This window comes from Mytilus trossulus, chromosome 3, assembly GCF_036588685.1.
Source record: "Mytilus trossulus isolate FHL-02 chromosome 3, PNRI_Mtr1.1.1.hap1, whole genome shotgun sequence".
In the NCBI taxonomy this organism is placed as follows: domain Eukaryota; kingdom Metazoa; phylum Mollusca; class Bivalvia; order Mytilida; family Mytilidae; genus Mytilus; species Mytilus trossulus.
Window position 1 is genome coordinate 27,513,201 of NC_086375.1, and position 12,788 is coordinate 27,525,988.

Below are 12,788 nucleotides of genomic sequence, written 5' to 3' on the forward strand. Positions count from 1 at the left end.
TCAGAGTTGCCAGTATCCACTGTAGTGTTATCAGAATTGTCAATATACATTGTAGTGTTATCAGAGTTGTCAATATCGTTTGTTTTGTTTTCAGAGTTGTCAGTGTCTACTTAAGTTTTATCAGAGTTGCCAGTATCCACTGTAGTGTTATCAGAGATGTCAGTATCTACTGCTGTGTTACCAGAATTGTCAGTATCCATTGTAGTGTTACCAGAATTGTCATAATCCACTGTCACGTAACCAGAATTTTCAGTTTCAACGGTAATGTTATTAGAGTTGTCAGTATCCACGGTAATGATATCAGAGTTGTCAGTATCCACGGTAATAAAGTGTTGTCAGTTTATACGGTAATGTTATCAGAGTTGTCAGTATCCAAGGTAACGTTATCAGAGTTGTCAGTATCTACCGTTATATAATCAGAGCTGTCAGTATCCACGTTAATGTTATCAAAGTTGTCAGTATTCACGGTCATGTTATCAGAACTGTCAGTATCCACGATAATGCTTTCAAAGTTGTCAGTATTCACGGTAATGCTATTAGAATTGTCATAATTCACAGAAATGCAATCGGAGTTGTCAGTATCCACAGTAATTTTGTCAGACTTGCCGGTGTCCACTGCAGTGTTATCAGAGTTATCATATATTTAGACTAAATAACATGATTTTTACTGGTACCAAATTTGGGGTCCGACGTCCAAACTTTCCAATCCTTGAACTTCTATTTGGAAACAAGCAAAAGGATCAATATATGAATCAGTTATTTTCCTCCATTGTTGAAGCATATGATAAAAAGATCATGACATGTCATTCTTCATATCGCATGTATTATCAGCCCTTTGTCAATGTCAGCCCTCGAGACATGCGGCTCTTGATAAATGCCATGTAATAATCTGATATTATCAGTATCCACTGTAGTATTATCAGAGTTGTCAGTATCTTCTGCAGTGTAGCGTCCACTGTAGTGTTATCAGAAATGTCAGTATCCACTGTAAAACTATCAGAGTTGACAGTTTCGACTGTAGTGTTATTAGATTTGACATTATCCACTGTAAAGTTATCAGAGTTGTCAGTATCAACTGTAGTGTTATCAGAGTTGTTAGTATCCATTGTAGTGTTATCACAGTTGTCAGTATCGACTGTAGTGTTATCAGAGTTGTCAGTATCTACTGCTGTGTTATCAGAGTTGCCAGTATCCACTGTAGTGTTATCAGAATTGTCAATATACATTGTAGTGTTATCAGAGTTGTCAATATCGTTTGTTTTGTTTTCAGAGTTGTCAGTGTCTACTTAAGTTTTATCAGAGTTGCCAGTATCCACTGTAGTGTTATCAGAGATGTCAGTATCTACTGCTGTGTTACCAGAATTGTCAGTATCCATTGTAGTGTTACCAGAATTGTCATAATCCACTGTCACGTAACCAGAATTTTCAGTTTCAACGGTAATGTCAGTGTCTTCTGCTGTGTTATCAGCGTTGTCAGTGTCTACTGCTGTGTCATCAGAGTTGCCAGTGTCTACTGTGATGTTATCAGAGTTGTCAGTATCTACTGCCGTATTGTCAGAGTTGTCAGTATCTACTGCTGTGTCATCAGAGTTGCCAGTATCCACTGTAGTGTTATCAGAGTTGTCAGTATCAACTGTAGTGTTATCAGAGTTGTTAGTATCCATTGTAGTGTTATCACAGTTGTCAGTATCGACTGTAGTGTTATCAGAGTTGTCAGTATCTACTGCTGTGTTATCAGAGTTGCCAGTATCCACTGTAGTGTTATCAGAATTGTCAATATACATTGTAGTGTTATCAGAGTTGTCAATATCGTTTGTTTTGTTTTCAGAGTTGTCAGTGTCTACTTAAGTTTTATCAGAGTTGCCAGTATCCACTGTAGTGTTATCAGAGATGTCAGTATCTACTGCTGTGTTACCAGAATTGTCAGTATCCATTGTAGTGTTACCAGAATTGTCATAATCCACTGTCACGTAACCAGAATTTTCAGTTTCAACGGTAATGTTATTAGAGTTGTCAGTATCCACGGTAATGATATCAGAGTTGTCAGTATCCACGGTAATAAAGTGTTGTCAGTTTATACGGTAATGTTATCAGAGTTGTCAGTATCCAAGGTAACGTTATCAGAGTTGTCAGTATCTACCGTTATATAATCAGAGCTGTCAGTATCCACGTTAATGTTATCAAAGTTGTCAGTATTCACGGTCATGTTATCAGAACTGTCAGTATCCACGATAATGCTTTCAAAGTTGTCAGTATTCACGGTAATGCTATTAGAATTGTCATAATTCACAGAAATGCAATCGGAGTTGTCAGTATCCACAGTAATTTTGTCAGACTTGCCGGTGTCCACTGCAGTGTTATCAGAGTTATCATATATTTAGACTAAATAACATGATTTTTACTGGTACCAAATTTGGGGTCCGACGTCCAAACTTTCCAATCCTTGAACTTCTATTTGGAAACAAGCAAAAGGATCAATATATGAATCAGTTATTTTCCTCCATTGTTGAAGCATATGATAAAAAGATCATGACATGTCATTCTTCATATCGCATGTATTATCAGCCCTTTGTCAATGTCAGCCCTCGAGACATGCGGCTCTTGATAAATGCCATGTAATAATCTGATATTATCAGTATCCACTGTAGTATTATCAGAGTTGTCAGTATCTTCTGCAGTGTAGCGTCCACTGTAGTGTTATCAGAAATGTCAGTATCCACTGTAAAACTATCAGAGTTGACAGTTTCGACTGTAGTGTTATTAGATTTGACATTATCCACTGTAAAGTTATCAGAGTTGTCAGTATCAACTGTAGTGTTATCAGAGTTGTTAGTATCCATTGTAGTGTTATCACAGTTGTCAGTATCGACTGTAGTGTTATCAGAGTTGTCAGTATCTACTGCTGTGTTATCAGAGTTGCCAGTATCCACTGTAGTGTTATCAGAATTGTCAATATACATTCTAGTGTTATCAGAGTTGTCAATATCGTTTGTTTTGTTTTCAGAGTTGTCAGTGTCTACTTAAGTTTTATCAGAGTTGCCAGTATCCACTGTAGTGTTATCAGAGATGTCAGTATCTACTGCTGTGTTACCAGAATTGTCAGTATCCATTGTAGTGTTACCAGAATTGTCATAATCCACTGTCACGTAACCAGAATTTTCAGTTTCAACGGTAATGTCAGTGTCTTCTGCTGTGTTATCAGCGTTGTCAGTGTCTACTGCTGTGTCATCAGAGTTGCCAGTGTCTACTGTGATGTTATCAGAGTTGTCAGTATCTACTGCCGTATTGTCAGAGTTGTCAGTATCTACTGCTGTGTCATCAGAGTTGCCAGTATCCACTGTAGTGTTATCAGAGTTGTCAGTATCAACTGTAGTGTTATCAGAGTTGTTAGTATCCATTGTAGTGTTATCACAGTTGTCAGTATCGACTGTAGTGTTATCAGAGTTGTCAGTATCTACTGCTGTGTTATCAGAGTTGCCAGTATCCACTGTAGTGTTATCAGAATTGTCAATATACATTGTAGTGTTATCAGAGTTGTCAATATCGTTTGTTTTGTTTTCAGAGTTGTCAGTGTCTACTTAAGTTTTATCAGAGTTGCCAGTATCCACTGTAGTGTTATCAGAGATGTCAGTATCTACTGCTGTGTTACCAGAATTGTCAGTATCCATTGTAGTGTTACCAGAATTGTCATAATCCACTGTCACGTAACCAGAATTTTCAGTTTCAACGGTAATGTTATTAGAGTTGTCAGTATCCACGGTAATGATATCAGAGTTGTCAGTATCCACGGTAATAAAGTGTTGTCAGTTTATACGGTAATGTTATCAGAGTTGTCAGTATCCAAGGTAACGTTATCAGAGTTGTCAGTATCTACCGTTATATAATCAGAGCTGTCAGTATCCACGTTAATGTTATCAAAGTTGTCAGTATTCACGGTCATGTTATCAGAACTGTCAGTATCCACGATAATGCTTTCAAAGTTGTCAGTATTCACGGTAATGCTATTAGAATTGTCATAATTCACAGAAATGCAATCGGAGTTGTCAGTATCCACAGTAATTTTGTCAGACTTGCCGGTGTCCACTGCAGTGTTATCAGAGTTATCATATATTTAGACTAAATAACATGATTTTTACTGGTACCAAATTTGGGGTCCGACGTCCAAACTTTCCAATCCTTGAACTTCTATTTGGAAACAAGCAAAAGGATCAATATATGAATCAGTTATTTTCCTCCATTGTTGAAGCATATGATAAAAAGATCATGACATGTCATTCTTCATATCGCATGTATTATCAGCCCTTTGTCAATGTCAGCCCTCGAGACATGCGGCTCTTGATAAATGCCATGTAATAATCTGATATTATCAGTATCCACTGTAGTATTATCAGAGTTGTCAGTATCTTCTGCAGTGTAGCGTCCACTGTAGTGTTATCAGAAATGTCAGTATCCACTGTAAAACTATCAGAGTTGACAGTTTCGACTGTAGTGTTATTAGATTTGACATTATCCACTGTAAAGTTATCAGAGTTGTCAGTATAGACTAGTGTTATTAGATTTGTCAGTATCTACTGAAGTGTAGCGTCCACTGCAGTGTTATCAGAGTTTTCACAACCACTGCAGTGTTTGTAAAGTTGTCAGTTTTTTCTGTAGAGTTGTTAGTATCCGCTGTCATTTAAAAAGTTGTCAGTATCAACGGTAATGTTATCAAAGTTGTCCACTGTCATGTTACAAGAGTTGACAGTATCTACTTAGTTCTTGTGTTCATAGAGTTGTCAGTATCCAATGTAATGTTATTAACATTTTAGTATCTACTGTAGTGAAATCAGAGTTGTCAGTATCTACTGTTGTGTTATCCAAGTTTTCAGTATCTAATGAGTGCTATCAGAGTTGTTAGTGTCTACTGTTGTGTTATCAGAGTTGTTAGAATCTACTGCTGTGTTACAGAGTTGTCAGAATCTACTGCTGTGTTACAGAGTTGTCAGTGTCTCTTGTAGTGTTATTAGAGTTGTCAGTGTCTACTATAGTGATATCAGAGTTGTCAGTGTCTACTGTTGTGTTCTCAGTATCTACTGTTGTGTTATCAGAGTTGTCAGTATCTATTGTAGTGTTATTCGAGTTGTCAGTATCCATGGGAGGGATATCGGAGTTGTCAGTTTCCACTGTAGTGTTGTCAGAGTTGTCAGTATTTACTGTAATGGTATCGGAGTTGTCAGTGTCTACTGTAATGGTATCAGGGTTGTCAGTGTCTACTGTAATGGTTTCAGAGTTGTCAGTGTTTACTGTAATGGTATCAGAGTTGTCAGTGTCTACTGTAATGGTATAAGAGTTGTCAGTGTCAACTGTAATGTTATCATAGTTGTCACACGTTTAACCAATTTTCAAGTCTAATGATCATGTAGCTTTTTTATGCACTTTTTATAGGCATTACGTTTTCTAGTCTGTGCGTCCGTCCGTCGGTCTGTCCCGCCTCAGGTTAAATTTTTTGGTAGAGGAAATGTCAGGTTTTTGGTCGAGGTAATTTTTGATAAAGTTGAAGTCCAATCAACTTGAAACTTGGTACACATGTTTCCTATGACATAATCTTTTTTTATCTAATGTCAAATTGGAGGTTTTATCCCATTCAACGGTCTACTGATCATAGAAAAGTGCGAAAGGGCATCTGTGTACTGGGGATACATTCTTGTTATGTCATGATACCGACTGATTTAATATTACATATATACAGTTATATATCAAATAGAGAATGTGCCATTGTATCATTTCATAAATAGCTACATACAAACACAAAGTAATAACCAAAGAAAATAATAGATGTATCCACAGATACCAGTTCCTATAAAAAGGGACAAACCATTTACTATCATATCATTTCATTGTTTTTTCATTTAAACATATCAATAAACAGTCCTTGTGTTATTGACAAAATCGATAATCGACTGTTTCGATAATCTATAAGTAGTAATCGTCAGATGAAATGTGTTATCGATAGATATGGCCATTGATATTTTCTTTTATATTCAGCATTGTTTATCTTGGTATCACAATCAGACAAATCGTTTATCGTTAATCATATTGTATTATTTTCAACGTCTTCATTGGGTCACTGTGTTTTTGTTAAATATATTTGTAGGTATCAATTTAATTCTTGTCATATTTAACTTTTGTCTTTCGTGTTTATTTTCAGAAATAATGTCGGTCGTATTTGCGTTTTAAGCAAGATCTCTTTTTTTTTTTTTATTTTGAATCAATTTGTTATTGGCAGACATTCATTCGTTATCGTGTTATCGTGTTATTGGGTTAGTGGGTAATCATCTTGGTATCTATTGTTGAGTAATTGATAAGTCTTCCAATTTTAAAAGTGTTATTGACACATTTGTCGCTCGTCATGTTTTTATAATCAAAATCATGATTCAGATTGTCAGATACATCATTCGTCAAAATTAAATGGTTAAAATCGTGATAAGTCAGTTAATCATGGTTAGAAATATGATACTAGTCAATATGTTATCTACAGATGTATCGTGTTTTACTTTATATATGACAAAAAAAGAATCATATATAATGTTTTTACTACCATTGGGTCGGTACCTCTGCTGGGGGACTGTTAGTCCCCGACAGAAACACCAGCCATGTAGCTTCATTATGATATTGTTTAAATGTTGATAAGTTATGGTTGCCGGATGCGACCATTTCGCCTTTTCGAGTTTTCGTTTTTTCACCTTTCACTTTCACGCGAAATCGGGAAATCGGGAAATCGGGAAATCGAGAAATCGAGAAATCGAAATCCAGAAATCCAGATATCAAATCGGGAAATCGACAAATCGGGAGAAATCAAAATCGAGAAATCGAAAAATTGAGAAATCGGGAAATCGAGAAATCGAGAAATCGAGAAATTGGGAAATCGGGTAATCGAGAAATCGCTTTCGTGTTTTTGCTTTCTCGATTTCTCGATTTCCCGATTTCTCTATTTCTCGATTTCCCTATTTCTCGATTTCCCGATTTCTCAATTTCTCGATATTGCTTTCTCGGTTTCTCGATTTCTCGATTTCGCGTTTGCAAAGAGAAGGTAGAAAACACGAAAACGCGAAAGGGTGAAAAGGCCGCATCTGGCCACCACAATAAGTCGATGTGCTAGTGTCAGATATATCGTTTGTAAATATGTTATTTTTAGCTTTCATTATTCAATGAATTAGTTATTGTATATGTTATTCACCATAATTTTATTGTTAAAACACATTATTTGTTCATGTGGTATTTATTCGTACAATTATATTAGTCAATGTATTATTGTTAGATAAATGTTATTAGTCAATATGTTATTGTTAGATAAATGTTATTAGTCAATGTGTTATTGTAAACCATGATATTAGTCAATGTGTTATTGTTATAATCATGATATAAGTCAATGTGTTATTGTTAGAACCATGATATAAGTCAATGTGTTATTGTTAACCATGATATTAGTCAATGTGTTATTGTTATAATCATGATATAAGTCAATGTGTTTTTGTTATAATCCTATTAGTTCATGTGTTATTGTTAGAATCACTATATTAATCACTGTTATAATCATGATAATGGTAAATGTGTTATTCTTAGGATCATGATATTAGTCAAATGTTATTGATAGATACATTGTTTGACATAATGTTATTGTTTTTAATTCACGTGTTATTAGTTCGTGTTATCGTTGAAATCATGATTATAGTAATTGTTCTGTCGTTTTATTGATATGCCATTAGTCATTATGTTATTGTTATAATTATGATATTAGTCAATGTATAATTGGTAGAATGATGCTGTAAACTAGTCATTATGTTATCATTTGAATTAAAATGTGTTTGTCATATTGTCCCTTTTGTTGTGTTTTCGTTGTAGAATTTCATTTCATTTTCATTATACCGTATAGCGGGTTATTTTCGCGGGGTATACATTTTCGCTTATTTTCGAGAACAGAACAAAATCGCCAAAATAAATTCCGCCAATATAAAAGTGTACATGCAAAGTTAATGTTAAAAATGTTGAATCCGCCAAAATAATAACCGCCAAAATATTTCGTATACCTTATTCAAAAAAAATCGCGAAATTTTACACCCGCGAAAATAACCCGCTATACGGTATTATTTGTATCAATATAATTATTCAATTCCAAGTATCGGTAGACAATTTGTCCAAGTATCGATGGTTATCGGATTTATCTTTAGTCATTGGGTAACTGGAAGACAATAAGTTAGTTATCGCGTTATTTTGTGGCTATTCTGTTGTATTCTAGTACATCGATTGTCGTTACACTTTGTTGTCAGACTAGTCGTTTTGTTATCGTCAAATTAGTCATTTTGTTATTGTTAAATTAGTAGTTTTGTTATTGTCAAATTAGTCATTTAGTTATTGTTAAATTAATAGTTTTGTTATCGTCAAATTAGTCATTTTGTTATTCTTAATTTAGTAGTTTTGTTATTGTCAAATTAGTCAATTTGTTATTGTCAGATTTGTATCGCGCAGCAATATGCAAAATGACTTGTTATTCATGTTCTTATTAACAAATGTATAACGATATAACACATAATCGGGCATTCAGTTGTTGTCAGATGTATCACTGGTCATTGCGTTATTTTTAAGTTATTAAAAAATTAGTTGACATTATAGGTGAAGAAAGATTCATCGGTCATTGTCAGACTTGCCATTGATATCATATGTCAGATTTAAAATAAACGATGTGTGAACTACGGTCAAAACAATGTTATTTTCATATTTTCGAACTTGATTTTGTTTTAGTTTTGTAACGTTATAATCATTATCAGCTAGGTTAAGATGTTACTGTTAGATCTATCGTTGGCCATTCTGTTATTGTCATATTTATAACTGATTATAGCCCTATTGTCAGATTTGTAACCGATTATCGTCTTATTGTCAGATTTATAACTGAGTATCGCCCTGTTGTCAGATTTGTCACTTCTTTTTATGTTATTGTTAAATTTATGCTTGAGTATTTTGGAACGTCAAAATCATCGTTAGTTGGTATATTACTTTCAGGTATATCTATCGTCAGTATGATAACTGGGCACATCCGTTAATAAGCCATCACAGTGTGCTTTTGTAAAGTTTATTTTGTTATGGCACATTTTTGGTCATATTTTTATTGTCAAATAAATCGCTGTCCTATATGTGCTATTGTTAGATTGGTAGCAGGTTATTGTACTTTATCAGAATTGTAACCACTTTTTCATGCTAATTGCTTACTAGTTTATATTCCTTTGTAATTTGTAATCCTTTGTCAGTCGTGGGTTTGTACTTTTATTAGATATATTGATCATTGGCTATTTTAAAGTAGGTTTAATATCAGTCATCATCGCATTGACATATTTAAGTTAGTCATTGTGTTAATGTCAGCTTTATGTTAGTCATTGTGTGAATTTTCTAGGTTTGTCATTGTGTGAATGTCAGAATTAAGTTGGTCATTGTGTTAACGTCAGATTTGAAATGATAATTGTATTAATGTTTTGAGATGCTCATGGCGGTATGGCAGCTTTAAGGTGGTACCTAACACTACAGGGAGATAACTCAGTAAAATCAGCTAAACGTTTTTTAAAAATAGCTATGTTGTTGGGTGAATATTAAGCTTCTCAATGATAAAAATTTATGTTTGTCAAACTACTATATAACCATTGTAATTTTTCTGTTGAAATGGTTGGTTCAAATTTTTTGAAATTTTTATATTTTTGTCAAAAGGTCAAATTAAATACTTTGTCAAAATTTTATGAAAATTAAACGAGTCAAATTATTTTAGGGAAGGTGTTTGGTACCGCCTTAAGTTGTTCATTGTGTTAATGTTTTAGTTTGTCATTGTGTTAATGATATACTTTGCTGGTTGACATATAATTGCATTTTGTTTTTGGCTGCTTCCATTTACAATTGCGCCATTGTGTTGTTTGCAACTGTTCCATTCCCGCTATCTAATATCAGCTTTAATGTTGCTCATTGTGTTGTTTGAAGCTGTATCATTGTCCATTTTATGTTGGCTGCATTATCATTGATCATTGTGCTTTTTGCATCTTTACCATAACTCATTGTGTGTCGGGAGATTGATCACTGCGTATTGGGTTGTTTGCAGCTGTTCCATTGCTCATTTTGTGTAGGCAGCATTATCGTTTCTCGTTGTATTGTTTGCAGCTGAACCATTGCTTACTATGTGTCAGGAGATTGATAACTGCTAATAGGGTTGTTTGCAGCTGTTCCATTGCTCATTTTGTGTAGGCAGCATTATCGTTTCTCGTTGTGTTGTCTGCAGCTTAATATTGCCAGTTGTGTATTGACATCAATTGCATTCCTCGTTGTGTTGTTTGAAGCTGTGTCAATTGTTCATTTTATATTTGCCGCATTATCACTGCTTATTGTGTTGTTTGCAGCTGTACCATTGCTCACTATGTGTCGGCAGATTGAACATTGCTGAATGTGTTGTTTGAAGCAGTTCCATTTCTCATTTTGTGTAGGCAACATTTTAGTTGTTCATTGTGTTGTTTGCAGCTGTACTATCGACTGTTGTGTAATGGCAGCTTTTACATTGCTAATTATTTTTGCACCTGTCCCATTGTTCATGTTACGTTGGAAGAATTATCTTTGCTTATCTGTGTTTTGCAGCTGTACCATTGCTCTTGCTTATCATGTTAAATGCAGTTGTTCCATTGTTTGTTTTCATAGCTTCATCATTATTCCCTGTTTTGTGTGCAGCAGTGCCATTGCTCGTTTTGTATAGGTCGTTGTTTCATTGTTCGTTTCGTGTTCGCAGCTATACCGTTCTTTATTGTTTTGTTTGCAATGTCCTATTGCTCATTTGGTGTTAGCAACATAATCATTGTGGTGTTAACAGCTATACATATCATTTCCAATTTGTTGGTGTCTATATTATTGATCATCGTACATTGTGTTGTGTGCAGCTATATATATATACCATTACTAATTTTGAATTGACGATATTGTCATAGCTGATTGTGTTTTTGTGGCTTTACCATTGCTCACTGTGTTTTAATACTTTTTTATTGTTCGTTGTGTTGTACAATTGCCCATTAAGTAATGGCAGATTAATCATTGCTCGTTGTATTGTGCCTGATCTACCATCGGTCATTTTATGTTGACAGCCTGATCATTATGCAATGTGTTGTATGCAGCTGTGCCAATGCTGATTACGTAATAGCAGTTTTATCATTGCCAAATGTTGTTGTTTACAGTTGTCAGCTGTATCAAATCTCATCTTGTTGAAGACATCAATATAATTGGTCATTGTGATGTTGGTGACTACAACAATGTTAAGGAGGCTCGAGGGTATAAAAATGTCAGAAAAAAATTAATCCTTTATTTTTCAATTCAAATTTTATTTGTTACCTTTTGTAGTTGTTACTTATCATATGGTACAAGAATCATTCAAAACAAATAATTCGTGTTGGCCCCAGATGACTTTTAAAATGTATACATCATGGAAAACGTTCCAAATTATCTCCCTTTGGTGGAAAAATGCCATTTTTTTGCTTTAAAATTGAAATATCTTTTTTAACTCATCGGTGACCTATATTTTTTTAAATAGTTTCCATATAAGCTGTACTTAAACTAAATTGTTGTAAAATTTGAGCGATTTCTGTAATAAATTTCTTTTCTTATTTCGATATTACCTTTAAATCTCCTATTACTTCAACAGAAAAAACTCACCTTTACAAAAATGTATGCTTCTTTCGAAGGCAGATTGTGAGCGCAAATGAACGGTGACCCCACTTTTTTATTCTATTTTTCTATCAACTATAAGATAAAGTTCATTTATAGAAAAATATAGAGAAATCCTATATAGTTATCAAAGGAATCAGAATTATAATTTAGTACGCCAGACGCGCGTTTCGTCTACATAAGACTCATCAGTGACGCTCAAATCAAAAATATTTATAAACCCAAACAAGTACAAAGTTGAAGAGCATTGAGGATCCAAAATTCCAAAAAGTTGTGCCAAATACGGCTAAGGTAATCTATGCCTGGGATAAGAAAATCCTTAGTATATAATGATTTAGACCCGCGAACCCCCTTAACTGCTTTAAAGCAGCTGATTATTGTGTTGTTTATCTGCTATGATATTGTTCATTGTGCTTTTTGCAATTTTTCATTGCAAATGATAAAAAGAGGCAACAGTAGTCATAAATCTAGTGAGAGAAAACAAATTCGGGTTACAAACTAAAACCGAGGGCAACATATCAACTATAAGAGGAAAATAACGAGACAACAGAAATATTGAAATGCAACAACAAACAAACGACAATGTAAAACACGCAAAAACGAACTATTAGAAAACAACTGACATTTTCCTGACTTTGATTAAAAATTTGTGAACAACACGTTTGATAATGTCTTGCGTCCGAAGCGCTTTTCTGGATTTACCTTCATCAGGAACGTTCAAAGCCAGCATTTAAAATCCGAGGGTGTATTAATACCGAAACCGTTGAAAAGCTATGTGTCAAAAATACCTAAAATAAATAACCAAATCCATCTAAAGCCAACTTTGCCTGAGAGAGTTGAAACCTTAGTTTCTTAATAATTTCAAAATTTATAAGACATTTAAAAAAAAGGTGGGTTGAACCTAGTTTTGTTGCTAGCCAGACCTTGTGCTTTTATGGCAATGTTGAATATACCACTAAAATGGCAACATTGCATGTAAGAAATGCAGTACAAATAAATCCAAGAACATTCAGAACAGAAAAATACACATATAAACAATACAACAGTACATTTCAACATGCTAACCACAGAAT

General features: G+C 34.3%; 1 protein-coding gene across 1 annotated transcript; it reads right to left on the reverse strand.

The window, feature by feature from the left end:
* Positions 1 to 3,578: 3,578 nt before the first annotated feature.
* Positions 3,579 to 12,445, reverse strand: LOC134710600 (germ cell nuclear acidic protein-like). The gene is made up of 5 exons (XM_063570975.1): positions 12,418 to 12,445; positions 8,663 to 8,726; positions 7,079 to 7,101; positions 4,964 to 5,342; positions 3,579 to 3,759 (listed from the first exon to the last, which is right to left on the reverse strand). Exons 1-5 carry the CDS (start codon positions 12,443 to 12,445, stop codon positions 3,579 to 3,581), a joined length of 675 nt encoding a protein of 224 aa, XP_063427045.1.
* Positions 12,446 to 12,788: the final 343 nt, after the last annotated feature.

Excerpts from the sequence above, each read along its gene's own strand:
- LOC134710600 (XM_063570975.1), bottom strand. The coding sequence starts at position 12,445 with ATGCTGGCTTTGAACGTTCCTGATGAAG. Across the intron at positions 7,102-8,662 it reads AAGTCTGACAATGACCGATG|TTTTCACCCTTTCGCGTTTT; the intron begins AATCTTTCTTCA and ends CCAGATGCGGCC. Across the intron at positions 3,760-4,963 it reads GACAACTCTGTAACACAGCA|CGTGGATACTGACAACTCTA; the intron begins GTAGATTCTGAC and ends TGATATCATTAC.